The 16,797-nt window shown below is 39.1% G+C and overlaps 1 protein-coding gene across 1 annotated transcript in view; it reads right to left on the bottom strand.

Moving 5' to 3' along the window:
* EFNA5 (ephrin A5) overlaps window positions 1-14,830 on the bottom strand; it is a 218,677-nt gene extending 203,847 nt beyond the window's left edge. The window contains exon 1 of the mRNA XM_017812724.1: window positions 14,585-14,830. Coding sequence (XP_017668213.1) covers window positions 14,585-14,709 — 125 coding nt within the window. The 5' untranslated portion in view covers window positions 14,710-14,830. The remainder of the gene's footprint in view (window positions 1-14,584) is intronic.
* Between the last annotated feature and the right edge of the window lie 1,967 nt (window positions 14,831-16,797).

Genomic DNA, 16,797 nt, shown 5'->3' with positions numbered 1-16,797 from the left:
TGGGGTCCTGTCTCAACATGCTTTCTTATCTTAGACTCCACTGAAAATTCTGAGTCAAAGAGTCTGACAAGCCACTGTCAAAACAGGAAAAATTACAGCCTTACCTTCGGATGTGTCAAGATCTTTTGAAAAACAGATTTTATATCAGCCCTGTAGTAAAACAGATGCAGAACAGATGCATCTTTCCACCTCGCATGTTCAACTTTCAGATGCATGAAGTTTTGATTGTTCAAGTTTACTTGAACAATTTACTGGAGAATGTTGCGTTATTGCCGTGGCACTTGTTTGATTTTTAAAATTTATTAGCATCAGATGGGATTTCCAATTCCACTCCTCTCACTTTAAGGGAATGCAGGAAAGCTTGTAAGTATCAGAAGTATAAAAAACCCACTACCATTAAAGGACTAAAACAGAGGTAAGACTCCTGAGTAACTAAGAAATATGCTTTTACAAAACAGAGTTCAAAATAAAAAGTTATGAGGCTTCCCAGTCCTCAAGAAATAAGTACAGACACCTTTATACCAAGTTCAGTTTGTAACAAACTTCTCTTATCATTCTTTCATATTACATTCTCCTAACCTTATATGCAGGGTTGAGAATTTAATCAATATATGGATAAATGAGTTTTACATAATAAATATGTACCCACGCTCGAAATACTAGTTTTGAAGAGGAGTAAATATTTGGTAAACCACACCCAAAACAAAGAATGGGCTATGCAGAAGTGGTAAATGAAAACACAAGGTAAATATTTTTAGAGGGATTTAATAATGGCCTCTTTTTTAAAACATTACTAGTATTACTAGTAATGTTTTTGAAATTTGGAGAGGAATAAAAGAGAATGAGGCACAGTGAAGCATTGTCAACTGAACAGTTGATACTTAGTTCATTCTCTTCCATTACTGCAACTTGAAAAATAAAAGAACACACACAATGATTCAGTAAACTCCATAGGAATGTCATTCAAATACAGCAGAGCATCTGATCAGAGTATGTTACCATCCTATTTCTTTTACCCTGTGTACATTAGATAAATATGGCAGAATACTACTTACATACTATTCCCAATCACTTATTAAGGGAATACTGTAGAAGAATATAATTAGTAATCCATATTTTCATAAATCAGGATATGCTGTATTAATCAGATAATTTCTCAACTGACAAGCTGAATATGTGTAAACAGTATTCTTTCTTCTGAGACGTTATTTAAATAAAAGCATTACTGCAGTGATGAGGACCACAAAAAGTTGGGAGTGCACAGAAGGTTCTTTCTAAAACCTATGAATTTATCTTAAAGAAAGAAATTAGTATTTCTTTTCCTTCTCAAAGGCAGAGATGTTTCCCAGACCAAAACCACTAATAAATTTATCCCTAACAGCAATCAAAAATAACAGTACTAATCTCTAGCTCATTTAACTGAAAACCACGGAACCTTTTCACCTGTGTACATCACCATCCTTTTGAGACTAAGACACTACCAAGACTCATTTTGTCTCTGGCATTGTCATTACAGCGTGAAAAGCAGGCCACATTTTGTTTTAAGCATAGGACTGAATCTGAAAGAAAACAGCTAATTCAAGAAGACTGCACTAAACCTACCTGATACTAATTAAGTATCTAAAAATTAAGTCTTGGGTGCCTCCACTGTACTAGCTTTATGAAGTAAACAGGCATACAAACACAAAGAGGAAGCAATCATTCCTCTGTCATACATTAAAAAAATGAGTACAGAAATCCGAACTGGGCGCCTCAGTGATCTGATTTCCTCACAGAAATTACAAAGGCAAAATTGCTTTCATCAGTAATAATAGATTAGCTCCAAACTCCACATCTAAAATTAAGTGCTTAGGAAAGTCTTCCAAATGCTTTGTTCTGAAGAAGGCCATTATATCAACACTAAATCAAGACAGCTAGTATGAAAAATGGAAAATGGAGATTTCTTTTTACAGTAAGCTATAAAATGTACTTCAGTCAGACACAGGGTCTGAAAAAGTAATAATAAAGTGATGCTCTAAATCACTAAAAAAACTTTTTTTTTTTTTTAAAGCTAACTGTCATGCTTCAGAGTAGAAACAGTGAATATGGAGATTCTCCCCATAAAGTCTTCTTTGCAAGTAAGTTCTATATAACTGAGATATAGAGAAAGGGTTTGCTTGGAATTTGAATGCAGTGAATAGCCATGATATAATGAGAAGCAAGTATGATCTGCCATTCTAATTTATTTTCCTTCTTCACCCACACTGTCACTTGTTATGATAATGTGAATCTTAACCTTAATGAGAAATTTCATACCACCTTGATTAAAGAACCTCCAAATAACAACATTCTTTTTATTTTGTTTTTATTTCAGTGAAGAATCTCTTTATACTCTCAAAACCCTTAACCCTTCTGCTAATGAAGTTCCCATCTCCAATACAGATTTTTAGAGACTGATTTATATTTCATGTTTTTAAGTGAGGATTATGCTATTATGCGTATTAAAAAATATCATGCTCTGCAGGAAGTCTTCTTAGTACTTTTTTCTAGAGGTACTTTGTCTGAGGACTTTTTAAGATGTAAATTCCTCAATAAAATTGTGTATGCATTCCTTTACAACATTTGTGAACTAACACAAAAAGCTATAAAACATTCACAGTACATTTTTGAAATATATTTTACAAATCAACACAGAAAATTTTCAAAGATTTCTGGGAACCTTGCAAGCAACTCACTACAAACACATGGAAGTAACATTAAACTGGGCCCAGTGTCTTACAACTGGATCTGTCAATACAAACACTACAAAGCATGACCAAATTTCAACTGTATGCACGATGGATACAGTTTAAGAATTAGAACTGGATTGTTTTGCAAGACTCCATTTTACAAAAAATAAGCTTATTTCATCAACGTGTATCTTCTCAAATTAAACAAGGGTCACATTTCCTTACAGATGTGTCTTCCCTTCATCACGTTTTATCTCATAGCCACTAGACATCAGCAAATCTCCTGAAAATCATGAAAAAATGTAATATGTGATACTCCATTAAATGAAACTGCCTCAAGAAAAATTGCTTTCTCAGCAGCCTCAAAATACAGTGACATACAACATGACAGGAATCACTGCTCACCATATTGGTTAACAGATAATAAATTACATGGTTAATATGTTGAAGACTTTACATTTGTAAGGAGAAGTAGCATCCTACTTAGGCATTTACAAGATCCACCTGGTCTTTCAGTAATATCTTGTCTAGAAGAGAGCAGTATACTGCATGTAGTGCTTTGGAAAATCCATAATCTGTATCCCAGTGGCATATTACTATAGCTGATTAATTTTACGTTCATGATCCTAAATTTTTAATTTTTTTTGGCACACACTGAACCATACTCCATTATATAGGGCATTCAACATCTTAAGAGTTTCACTAATGCCTGTCTGTTAATGACATATGATAAGCCTGTTCTCAATTTTGAAATCGCTGACAGCAAAACAACTACTCATTCAACCAGGTTTGCTTTTACCCTTTTCAGCCGCTCAAAGGTAGAGGTCCCAAATGTGCACAAACTGTTAAAGAAAAATTTAGTCTAGAATGGACTCGACCAGAAAAAGACCCACTGGGTCCACAGCAAACCCACGCTGCTGGGTCCCCTCACTGGATTCAATTTGGTGGCCTCACAGAAACTGACAAACCCAACTACTGAAACTCATACTCAGGAACTACACCATAAAACCATCAATACAGGACCTAAATCAACTCTCATCCAAAGCAGTGGGAGAATCGTTTTGCTCCAGTAAAGTTGTATTTGAACACTGCCAAAAAAATGGCAATAAAAAACCATCAATAAATGAGGTATTAAAAGAAAAAGAAATACATGTTGCAGTGTCTGTCGAGGCATACAGTGCAAACAAATAGATAGGCTTCCACTCCTCATGACTGCCCGTCAGTTCCTACTGACTTCTAATTTTAAAAACTATGATATGTATTTAAACAACTTTCCTTAATCAATTTAAAGGGACCATTTTTTGTATAGTATTTAAAAACCTCCATGTGCAAAAAAGCTGAAATAAAATCTAAGGCACCAAGCAGTCTCAAAAAACCCATATGGCTGCTGTCTGCAAATCTATATACCTAAATATATTCAAAATTCTGCTTCTGAGGATCTACTCTTTTTAAATCAGTGCCCTAAAAAACGCTTAAGTAAATTGCTCATTATACAGGCTGCAAATAAATAATTAGTAAATATTATTGGGAAGGCACAACTTCACTCTTTCGGTTTCTTTACGAACAGCATTTAAGATAATTCACACTGCAATTATGCACTTATGCTTACATTTGGAAATATTTGTGCATGGATAAATGGAACTGGCACACATTCCACTCTAGTTGCTTCTGCAGTACACCAAATTCTTAGCCTGATTTCACTTAAGATGACCCACACACCATGTGCTAAAAACAGAAAAAAACCCAAATGTGAACATGCAAATTAGCTGCTTTCATTCAGCTTTTTTTTCTTTTTTTAACTCCGGTTTACTATGCAGGGCACAAGCAAAAGTATACAAAGGATAAGATGATTTCCACCCATTTAATAAATGCCGGCAAATACTGGCTTTGATCGCAGCAATTTCATTGGAAAGCTCAGTTCACCAGAGAGTGTGCAACACAAAATGAGAGAAAGGCAAAAGTGGCTGAAAAGCAAAGGGAAAAGTGTATGCAACTTGGGCATAAGTGAAGGGACAAATCTAACCCTAGAATTAAGGTCTTTTGAATACAGGAATAATAAACTTCCAAGTAAATGTCACTTCACTATGACTGAGTTTCCCCAATTGGGTATTGTATATATATAATTTTATATATATATATATATATATATATAATTATTAGGCACACACTTCCCATGTTCTTTCCCCCTAAAAGCAGAGCTGACAATGGTGACAGCAGAGTGTGTAATTAGTTTTTATTGTTCCCCTGACAGCCAGAGCTCTGCAAGGACCCCTTGCCTTTCCCATTGTAAATGTTATGGAAAAATACACTAATGACAGGCATTTAATTATGGGCACAGCGACCATGATGGGAGCTGTGCCAAAAATGATTGGCAGCTTTGGACACCAGATATTCACAGCAATGGTTCTTTTTCTATCATACCTTGTAATCCAGATTACTGAAGATATGAGTTTTTAAAAATATCTTTCCTGAAGCTTTAGTCATTGTCTAGAAATATTATTATTAATTACCACAAACACACAGAAACAGAGAGAAAAAAATCAACAAAATCGTAACTTTTTTTGTTAGTACCATGAGGTTTTTTGAAAGAGGTCTCTCCACTCACAATGCCATCAACATAAAAAAAAACCCTACTGACTCCAGCACATAGTTGACTTTATTTTTAAATTACACATAGTTACAAAGAGATACTATACCCTCTTAACATATCTTTATTCAGTATTTACAATAAACTGTTCCACATTCAACTGTAGTTGCTGAGGTGCTTTTTCGCCTGATTAATTAGCAATTGGGAGACACGCTTTTTGGCAGCTTTTGTATCCCTATTATTTCTTTTGGTTTGGCACAAAAACTCCCTTTTGGAAGCACCAGTATTTGTACTGTACCCCACTTAGTGATGGATCACTAATTTTTAATAAATTGAGCCCCAAGAGAACCGCAAAAAGATGTAAGAGTGTACTGGAGTGATAACTGTACACAAACAAACAAACAAACAAATAAATGGGCAGGGGGTAAGAGCCCTTGCAGAACATAAAATATTAGGTCTCTTTCAGACTGTATATGGAGAGCCTATTCAGGAGATCCCACGTAGTCTTAAGACATTGGTCTGAATTGGCTTTTAACTACTTGATCCAAATCTCTGCCTCTATCTTTAAAAAGCTTTAAAAAGTGACCAGCTAATGTGGATGTGCAATTTCCTTGAAGAATGCTATATCTGAATGTTCCTTCACTGTTTCTCATCCCTCCCCCACAACCAGATGAATGAAATTGCTCTGTGAAGCAGATCTCTATGAAGAATGACCACACAATCCCGGACCAAACGGTTCTAAGTCTATGTAGCAGTCACAAATCCCTGGCTAGGCCGAACAAAGCAACATTATTCCGAAGTGGTAAATTTGGGAATATAAAAGTGAAGCTGTCTGGCTCTAAAGTGGTAACTTACAAATAGCTGCAGAATCACTGTTGGCTGTTCGTCCCCCATCCAGCTGGCTCTCATATCAGTAACTTCAAAAATGCAGTTCGCCATTATGGTGGCTTAAGGCACTTTGTGTGCCAGTGCAATGACCATGCTGTGTGTGCATGTCAGAAGGTCAATACTTTCAAATTCCAGAGTCTCTCTTTATTTCCTTCTTTTCTGGAAACAATAGGAAAGAGAGCAGGATTGATAGCTCCTACTTTGTTAACTTCTGCTCACCAAATGCCCTGCCTGTATGAATACATAACTATTTTTTTAAAAATCTGATTAGACATCTACTAAAGTGGAAAAAAACCCCAAACACAACCAACAACAAAAAACCCAACCCAATGCAGCTGTTTTTCCTGCTCATTAACAACATTAATTGGTAAATTTCCTGGCAACAACTTTTAACAATTGCAGGGTACTCAACATCACTAAAGCTGCTAGAAGTCCTTACCTAATGCTCATGAATTAGCATTGAAGACTGACAACTGTACTACAGAGATCAGCATCAAAATTACCAGTAAAATACTTACTTTTTTTTATATCTCCTCACAAAAAAACAAAAGAATCTGTATTTTATTTATACAGCACTACAAAAACTACAAAATGTTACACATTAAGAGATTTGGGGATTTTTTTTGTTTAGTTTTGATGAAAAGGTTTAGAATGTATTTGGCTCCTGTTTCAAATGCACAGACTGAGAAAAGATACTCAAATTTATTTAGAAAATTTTAACAAATGCAAAGTAAAAATTAAACCAAAAAACCCTATGTATGGTACCAGTATTAAAATAAAAATATTTATATATTTCTTAGCAAGTCCCCATCTGATAAGATAATGTGATTTTAAGGTCTGTAGAGAGAAGGAAATTCTTCTGAGTTGTAATATGAATATGAAAAATACTACTTTGGAGTCCACAGAAGCAAAAAAGGTAGTGCTTCATTGCTACCCACCCGGGAACAGCCGCAGCACTCAACCACTACTGATGAACAACTCACACAATGTGGATGTGCCCACAACGGCCCAGCACCCAACACCCACCCCAAGCCAGAAAAATTACACCATTTCAGGGAGGAAATATTACATTATTTCAATGAATAAAGAAGGTCAATGATGTACGGAAAACATTAATTATGGCACAAAACATATCCTGTCAAAATATGCATCCTTTTTAAAAAGTCATGAGGCCAAATTTTATCTCTCAGAATGAAACAAATATATTTTAGCAGAGGGTGACCAGTGTCGAAGTGGACGTATCTCCTACCCCAGTTTTTCTGCCTCACCAGATGTTTCTCAAAAAAATAATTTCTTCTCTGCACTCTAGTACCATTTCATTACTGTAATCAGAAACCAAAAACAGTGCCTATCAAATAAGATGGTTCTTCAAGAGTCTGATGAAAACAAACAAGCAAATATAAAATTACTCAGTGATAAACAAGAAGTAAGATTCTTTTATTGTGGATTCTGTGGTTGAACAGTTCCTGATCAGATTAATGTGATGATCTAATGGCAGAAAACAAAATTAACAATATGAAAAATAACTAATACTGTACTTACAGGTTTTGTGAATCTAAGGTCCTTTTTTTTTCATGCCATAAGTCAGCGTGGATAGGTAAATTCTTCCACCAGATTATAATGCAAGTGACAATAAGAATTGTAATCTTCAAGGCTTTCCATTAAAAATTGTTGAACATGAAGAATTTCCTCTAAATTGGTATTAGCAATTCAAGAAGACTTGCTAATTAACAGGACTCTTGTGTATCTTCTCGTTAGCTAATTTTTCTTTTGACAGCATTTTTACTGGTCATGCATTTAAACAGAAAAATGGCCATGAAACTACTAGCAGCTCACACAACATGGGCATCAAACTATTTCTCTGCGTTTTACAGCAGTCAAAAATAAACAAACTCATTTTTTTCATAAAACTAGGGTCTAACAACGTATTTTCATCAACCTGTCAACAGTAAAATATGAAGGATGTTTCCCCAGAATTGGGGGATATATTTATTTTACTGGAAATTCTGGCATTCTATGGGGGAGAAATCCTTGCAGAACACTGAGGGGGTTTTTTATATATTTTCAAATACTTCATTTTAACACGAATTATTTTCTAAAATGCATAGGAATGGGAATTTGTGCTTTTGTAATGTAACATTCTAGGTTCAGTTTCCTAAAAAAGAGGATTTCAGACACATATACATATTTGCACACTATAAAATAATACCCACCATTTTAAATGAGCTCAACCATAATGTAGCTTGTAGAGACTACAATGAATAGGGAGAGTGCAGAACTGCAAGGAAGACTTCTAATGCGTGAATGATCCTATTCTTCCATTCAGCTATGCTAAAGTACCTTACAGTATGGCTTACTCATAATAACTGTAATACCACCAGAAAGCAATTTCAATAACATGTCTGTTTATTTTAAACCAAGTGTTTTCATTAATTATATTCATGTGCTGCAGAATGACTAAATTTTAAGCACAAGCGCAACAAAACCTTAAATGAAAGAGGACTCTTTATTCTCAACAGTGAACTACACCATTCAGAAACACTAGAAGATGAGATTAATCATGAAACTAAAGACACTTTTTAAGAACAATGCTCAGAACTGGGTAGCTGAGCAAAGAGTGATTACTGGAAGAAAATCGCAGTTCCAAAATACTTCTAATTGCATTTAAAAAAAATTAAAAAAAAATTAAAAACAGTGAGCCAAAGCAACAGAGGCACATCTCATAGGCATGGACAAACTAGTGTCTACTCATGGTTTCTCCAGTAAAGGTTGCATGGACAAACTAGTGTCTGCTCATGGTTTCTCCAGTAAAGGTTGCATCTTTGTTAGCATCCTCTCTAAGCTGTTCTCAATGACCAGCCTTCTTTATGCACTTTCTTGAAGTCTAGTATTTCAGCAATGCAGCAGTCCTCTGCCCAGCAACAGACTGGGTTAGGAAGAAGCAGTAACAAAGTACTCAAATAAGACCAGAGAGTTCTCTAAGCACATTCCTGTAATCTTCTCTGTTTCATTTTACATTTGTGTGCCCGAGTGCTTGCTTATCTACCTGCCCACCTACTGACCTGGGAACTACTAGGGTGTGAAGAAACAGCACTCTGGGAAGATGGCCAACAACTAAAACACAGATTCTGCAAATAATTTTTTTATTATTACTTTGAAATCTAAAACAAGATATGATGAGACCTGGAAATTTGGTTGAAATTCCATCCACTTTCTAAACATTTGCGAGTTTACTAATTAAGAAAATTCATTTTCAGATTTTTTCTCACACAACATTATTATATACTCTACACCACATCACCACCTAATGACACACTTCAGTGCACACATACATATGTATATATGTGTATTTATACATAAGTATGCACATACCTACATTGAAATGCATACATATTCTCAAATGTATGCCTCTCCATATGAATGCCATGACCATGGTTCCTGAAGGACTAATTGCGTTCACTCACTTTCTCAGCACAGCTTGAAACTGGTACATTGCTGGGATCATAACAATAGGGGAGAGAAAGGAAGGCTCATCTTTTTCTGTCCCTCTTGAAAAGGATAGAGGGGCTAGCAAAAAGAATGCAGTAAAGTGTCCTGACTATGTGCACTTGGAAAAGATTTAGGAAAAACCATTTCATGAAGACCATGTACCACTTAACAAGGTGCCTTTCATACAAAGGTGGAAGCCAGTGAAACTATTGTTCTTTGTGCAGTTTTTCCATAGAAGGTTGAAACTGTTTCAAACCCCCACTTTTAAAATAAACACCAATGTTCTTTTGGAGATGCAAGGTGTTAATGAAACTACTAAAAGCAGAAAAAGTAGGTGTAAAGAATTAAAGGCTCTACTACTGATCTTTTAATTGCAGGGAATCAGAAATTTCTTTAGCTCTCGGAGAAAGCTGCTGGATAAAATGCTCTCAAAATACAAGCTATGCTGTTTCAAAACTGTTTTTTAATATACATATATATATAAATAAGCATGCGTGCCATGTGTGTATATATCCCAAGTACTTAAGCTCCTATGATTCCCTTGACATAAGAAACTTACACAGAATACCAACACCAAAGCAAATGCCTTGATTTTGCCCCTATTCATTCCCAGTTTCTTAGTTGTTCTTAACATGCGTAACTACTTTCTTCCTATTCCAACCATTTCGTCATGGCTTCCCAAAACCCTGTACACAGGCAGAACTGTATCTATATGGAAAACAAACAAGCAAAACCAAACCAAACTGAACAAACAACAACAACAACAACAAAAAAAAACACAGCCACACAACCTTGGCATATACAGCCAATACAATGTGGTGAAATCTGTGAACACATAAAAATGGATGGTAGGATACTCAGAAATCCAGCCAGCCAGTAAGCGTGTTCCAGAAGTGCCACAGTCAGAGCTTCTCAAAACTAAGTCTGTGCCTTTGGCTGGTCCAGGTAGGCACTAAAGTACGCATCCAGTCATACATTGTGTGTCCGTAGCTAACTTCATAGAAGTTAGATCCTTTTCTGAAACAGTGCCTAAATACTCACCTACAAAATTCACCTAAGTTTAGACATCCGGGTTGTGAAATTCTAATCTATGCATGGAATTTTCTCTTTGCTACTCCCAAGTTTCTATCCTAAAAAAAAACCCTCCAGCAATATTGATAAAATTGAGGTAACCAACTTAATTATGGGAAATCACCACCTGAAGTTTTTATAATAATTCTCTTACAGATTTTATACACCATTGTCTTGTATAAGACACAGTCAAATCCAGTAATACTCCTAGTAAAAAAATATTTGCTTCTGTGAGACTACAAGCTTTGACCTCTATATATAACCAGAAACTAGACTTGAAATGCTGGTACTTTTAACCATCCTGAAACAAGTAACAATTTACGATGCTACATAACCTGACACTGAAACAACTTACAGGGAAATACCTAAATACAAACCACAGTCTTAAAGCACACTCCTGCAAGCAAAAAAATGTATCATTAATTACAACAAGTTGTTCAGCTTGAACTCTGACAAGATTAAAAACAATAGCAAGCACCAGACACGCAAGTAGACCGCTTCAAAATATGGCCCAGGTACATGACATTCAGTCTGAATTCTAATTACAAGGACACTAGTACTCAGGATTAAATTAATATTCCGAAACAGAAGGTTGTATTCAGAATAATATTCTCTGATGACAACAGTTTACTGTCCCACATAAGAACATATACGCAAACAGTGCTGAAGACTAATGCACTTCAAGGTGACAATTAGAATTGGTATACATTTAATTCTAAGTCTACACAAATAAACAAATAAAACATATTTTTGAGCTTATTTAAGGATTAATTTCCAATTAAAAAAAATTATTAAAAGAAGTTATTTTATTTATACTTCAGAATCCTAATATCTGAACATATTCTTACTGGGAACTGAACTACAGCATTTATGGTATTTCATATATGCTGATAATTAAACACATAAGAAGAGTAAAGAACAGGAATACTTTAATCATTTCTAATAAGGGACTTAGACTCTATAAGAATACACAATTTTGTTACACATACATGCTAACAATAGTGATCAAACAACATTTTCTAATTGTTCTAGCAGAACTTTGGCAACTAACCAAGCAATGTAATATCAATTTTGCTAATAGACTCCTCAGGTATTTTATTTACCAAATATTGTTCACAGCAGGAACACTTATCAATTGGGCCACTCAACAATTTACTAATGTGTTTTTCAATAAGGATGAAATCTTTACATATTTCAGTAAGCTGCTGGACTTTCATACTAAAAAATGAAACATCGTCAAATTGGAAGAACAATTATTATTAAATTCTTCAAAGTTTAGGTGAAATATTACTTTAGAATGCCTTTAATAACTAGCAAGATAATCAATGTTTCATTTTTTAAAGGTAATTAATTAGTTCTACAGCAGTTTATTAATTCTGAATAAATACAAAAAGAATTAAGCTAAATCACAATGGTGGTATCTCTGTTTAAAGAACAACAGTATATTTTGTCTTCTAATTTCAGATAGTTATCACCAAGTAAGCATCCCTACTTACTTCTGCATGAGTACCTCTCTTGAGTCTGCCTCTGGATGCAGATAAATCACTATAAAGTTATTCCTGCAACATTGTTAATTGCTCTAAAAATTTTCATAACCAAAGACAATTCTGCCTTCAGCTTAGATTCTAACTAAACGAATTCAAAAGAGAAGTGCTTTCTTTTCTTTGGGTCTCTTCCCCCTACCATTCAGGTGTTTGCCTGTTTTTCTGTAATGATCATATTACTTGGAAAGCCCATAAAAACTGGAAAGCTGTATAAAACAACTGCACCCTGCTCTTTCTCATATTTTTAATTCACGAATAAAAATGACATGTCCAAATAGATATATCCATTGTGAAAGAGCAGTGAGTATTTTAAGAGAAGAAATGTTTGTTTTTAAAATGGAAGGTTTAGAAACATCTTAAAATTAACTCTTCCTTTAGTGTTTGAAAGAATAAGAAAACTAAGTTTCCTTTGCAGTCTGCTGATGTTTAATGTTGGATTAATAAGAGATTCCATTACCAGTAATAAAATATGATAAACTTACTAGAAGCCTTACAAATCCAGCTCAGTGAGTAATACCTACTGACTAGGTAAGCGTTGCTTGTACCTTCAACTCTCTTTACCTACGTAGAGTCATCAAAGCTCATCAAACATAAGACAACAAGAAGTGAAAAATCTTGAATGTAAGACTATTTTTGAAGTATTTTAGCTGTTATACCAGTAATGTGTGCATTCAGTCAAACCTACTTCTCTCAACAATCCTCATTTTGCCCAGTGGGATTTGAGAAATTACTTTATTTTTTTACCAGCAGTTACATTTCATTTTGCCTAACAACAGAAAAAAACCTCTGATTTTGAAAGACAAACAATTTTTTGGGGCATATGTTCTTTGATGTGTGATGTGCAACTTTTCATCTTATTTACTCTGAGCAATTTTTTTCAAGTAACACACGTAAAAAAGAGGAAAATGTAGAGACAGGCATTTAAACTCATACATGCTCAACATTTCTAGGCATGATTGTTTCTGTGGATAAATCCTCTCTGTTTCAAGCTTTTTGTGCCGACCAGTTTTCACTGAGGTGGTGTGACCAGGAACACAGTGCTGGACAAACCAGCTAACTCTGGGCACTTGAAAATTATGCCTGTTGACTTCTGCATCACCTATTTTGAACCTGCTCTGGAATACCGAGTAGGGGAGTTTTCTGCAGGCGACACTGATCTATTAAAAAACATGACCTGTGACAAAAATCAATGTGCTAATCTCAAGCCAAACTGCGGTAGCAGAAGCATAAAAAAGAGATAACCTAAGATAAAACGTCCACAAATTTACTTATACTAGCTTGACAGGTTTACCAAAAAAACCCAAAACAAACAAACAAAAAAAAAAACCACAAAAAATCCACACCAAAAAAACCCCCCAAACAAAACAAAACAAAAAACCAACAAACTCACAAACAAACAAAAAAGTAAGTCTGCTCATAGGCACTTTAACAAGGCAAAAGAATTTAATACCCAGCTGACTTTATACCTAAACACATGAACACCATTTGGAGCAGGGCTGCAATTGAAATTTGCTGATGCTAAACATGAGGGAAAACTCCAGAAAAAAAATTATAAATGAAACTTCTCTTTCCAGTGCTGAACGGCACACGCAAAGCCTGGTGCCAGAAACCCTCGGTGCGAAGGGAGCGGGGCGACTATGCCAGCACCGCTCGGCCCCGACGGCAGGGACAGCGAAGATGCTCCAGACACAGACCCCTGGCCCGGCAGGGCAAACCTAACTTGCTTCCTCACCTTCAGCCTGCCAGGGAGAGCCCCCCGCCGGGAGGGCAGGGCAGGGCAGGGTCGGGTAAAGCCTCTCCTGAAAACCCTCCCGGTCGGGGTGCTGCGGAACTGGGGACCGTGGAGGCAGAGCCCCGCCGCCCTGCCCGGGGCTGCATCCCCGCTACCGCAGCCCGCCGGGGCAGCTTCGGGGGGCCGTTACCTGCGCCCCCTCATTCCATCCAAGCCCCCGGAGCGGGCTCGGCAACAGGCACGAAGCTGCCCCGCAGAGAGGAGCACCCACACCACGTTGCGGGAGCATGCGCCCGACTCCCGCGGGCCGGCGGCGATCGACCCCGGGGAAGTCTGGTGCGGCCTCGGAGGAAGGAAAGGGGGGCAATAAGAGAAAACCACCCCCGCCACACTTCCCATCGTCGCTACCCTGCAGCCCTGAACCTCCATTAAAATAAAGTTTTCCACGCCATTCTCCAACCGGGGTTAGTTCCTGCGGTTTCTGGGCAAGAGTCTCCGGCGTCCGCCCGCCGACAGAGCCCCCCTCCCCCCCGGCCCGGTGCGCGCCCGCGGCCGCCCTGCGTACCTGGGATTGGAGCTGTTCCAGTAGACAGCGTAGCGGTCGGCCACCGCCTTGGCGCCGGGTTCCTGCCCGCGCACGCACACCCACAGCGCCGCGGCCGCCAGCAGCAGCATCTCCACGTGCGGCATCTCCGCCCGGCCGGCAGCGCAACGAGGCGAGATGCGGGGGAAAAAAATTAAGAAAGGGGGAAAGAAAGGAGAAAAAAAAAAAAAAGAATAAAAGAAAAAGAAAATAAGGGGACGGGGGCGCAGGCAGGACTGGGTCGGGATAAATAAATAAAAAGCAAGGCGCGCAGGCGGTGGGTTCCGCGGCGAGCCGCACCGCAGCAGCGAGCTGAGGGCGTCTGGCGCCGCAGTCGCGCAGCCGGCGGGCGAGGGCGATCCGCGGCCCCTCAGGGAGCCTTACCCCGGCACGGGGTGGCGGGGGCCGAGGCGGGTGTCGGCGGCAGGCGGCGGGCGGTGCTCATTCACCGGGAGTCCCGCACGGAGCCCACGGCACGACATACACCGGCCCGCCGGCACGGCGGACAGTCGCGGGGCGGCCGCTCCTCCGCCACTGCGAGCGGCCCCGACCCGCGGCTCGGGCTTCGCGGGGATGGATGGAGCGAGCGAGCTGAAGAACGGCGGAGAAAAGCGGGCAGGAGGAGGAGGGGAAGGAGATCTTTCCCCCTGGAAGCCCACGGGGGGTCCTGGCAACGTATTAAAGGCGGCCGGTTGGGAGCGGGACGAGAAGTACCCGCAGATCTCAAAGTACAAAGTTTGTGTCTTCCTTCCTGGCCCTCCGCTCCCCGCAAATGAGAAACAAAAAAAAACAGGGAAAAAAACAGGGAGGTGAAGGAGAGAAAAGGGGGGGGGGGAAGCAAAACCCCCGAGGAGTTTGCTCGCTGCGCTGATGGAGTTGAGGAGCCTGTTCTGCAGCACAGTGTCTTGAAGGAGACTTTGTGGAGTGGTTTTCTTGTCCTTCCTGTTCCTGGGCGGTGGATGCACCAAGGACTAAGCAACAGCAAAGGCGGGAAAAAAAAAAAGGCAAGAAAAAAAAAAGGGGGGTCGGAAAAAAAAATGGCCAATCCAAGAAATATTGCGGCGTGGAAACCAAGGAGATGGAAGTAAAAAAAACTGTTTTATGAGAGGGCGTGGAGAAAAGCAAAACCTCGGAAAAGTGGAAAATCAAGCCTGCAAACTCCTCTGATGATGCTGGTCTTGGCTGGCCTCTCCTGCTCGGGGAACGAAAGGAGCGATACGGCGAGGTGCGGAAATCTCTTTCAGCCTCTCGGAGCCTCTCTGCGATAAATCAGGGTCCAGTCCCGTGAACATCAACTTCTGCGGAAGGACAAAACAGTTTGAAAGAGCAAGGAGGGGGTGAGAGAAAAAGAATCCACTCCTCAGATGACTACATAAGGAGATCTTAAAAAAAAACACAACCACCCCAGATCTTCTCGATCTTGCCCAACGGCTGCTCCCCTTTTCCCTCCGAAGCAGCAGCAAGAGCAGCAAGGAAAAATATACCACGCCAGCAGGCAAATAAATAAACTTGAATGCAGCGGCAGGCAGGGAGGGATCGTAAAGAGCGACGAGGATTGGAGGGGCAAAAGTCAGTTTTGAAAAAAAATTGCTTTATGGGAAGAAAAAAATCTTTAAACAGTCACGCCCCCTTTTGCAATGACCGGTCCCTTCACTGCGTGTAAATCCGACATCAGCAACCTGGAAAAGCTAGGAGCCTGGCGCGCTGAGCTGTCTCTGTGCATGCGTGTGTGCGACAGGCAGCCGCAGAGATATATACGCGGTATAGCGAGGTACGCACGCACACACACACACACATACATACATACATGCACACGCGTGTGTCCGAGGCGGGATCTGGCGCCGGTGTGCGTGAGGGATGAAGGCGAGGAGGAGGTGCAGGCAGCCAGCTCGGAGCGCGGCTGCTGCTGCTTGATCATGTGGGATTTTTGCATGCAGTTTACTTGGGAAGGGGGGGGATTTGCCGGCGCAGCCAGTCAGGGCACAGCCTGCTGTTTGCTTACAGATTGCTTTTTTTTTCTTTCTTTTTTTTTTTTTTTTTTTTTTTTTCCAATGCTTATTCCCAGATCTACTCTGTTACTCTCATAGAACTGTAGCTCCTGTCCCGGGCTTCTCCTCCTCCATGCCAAAAAAATATCCAACCCCACCTTCTGGAAACCTGACTAATTGAATTACTAAGACATCGGAGTGGTTCCT

This window comes from Lepidothrix coronata, unplaced genomic scaffold, assembly GCF_001604755.1.
Source record: "Lepidothrix coronata isolate B3197 unplaced genomic scaffold, Lepidothrix_coronata-1.0 Scaffold37, whole genome shotgun sequence".
In the NCBI taxonomy this organism is placed as follows: domain Eukaryota; kingdom Metazoa; phylum Chordata; class Aves; order Passeriformes; family Pipridae; genus Lepidothrix; species Lepidothrix coronata.
The sequence above is the reverse complement of the archived record's forward strand: the minus strand, read 5'-3'. Positions and strand labels throughout refer to the sequence as shown.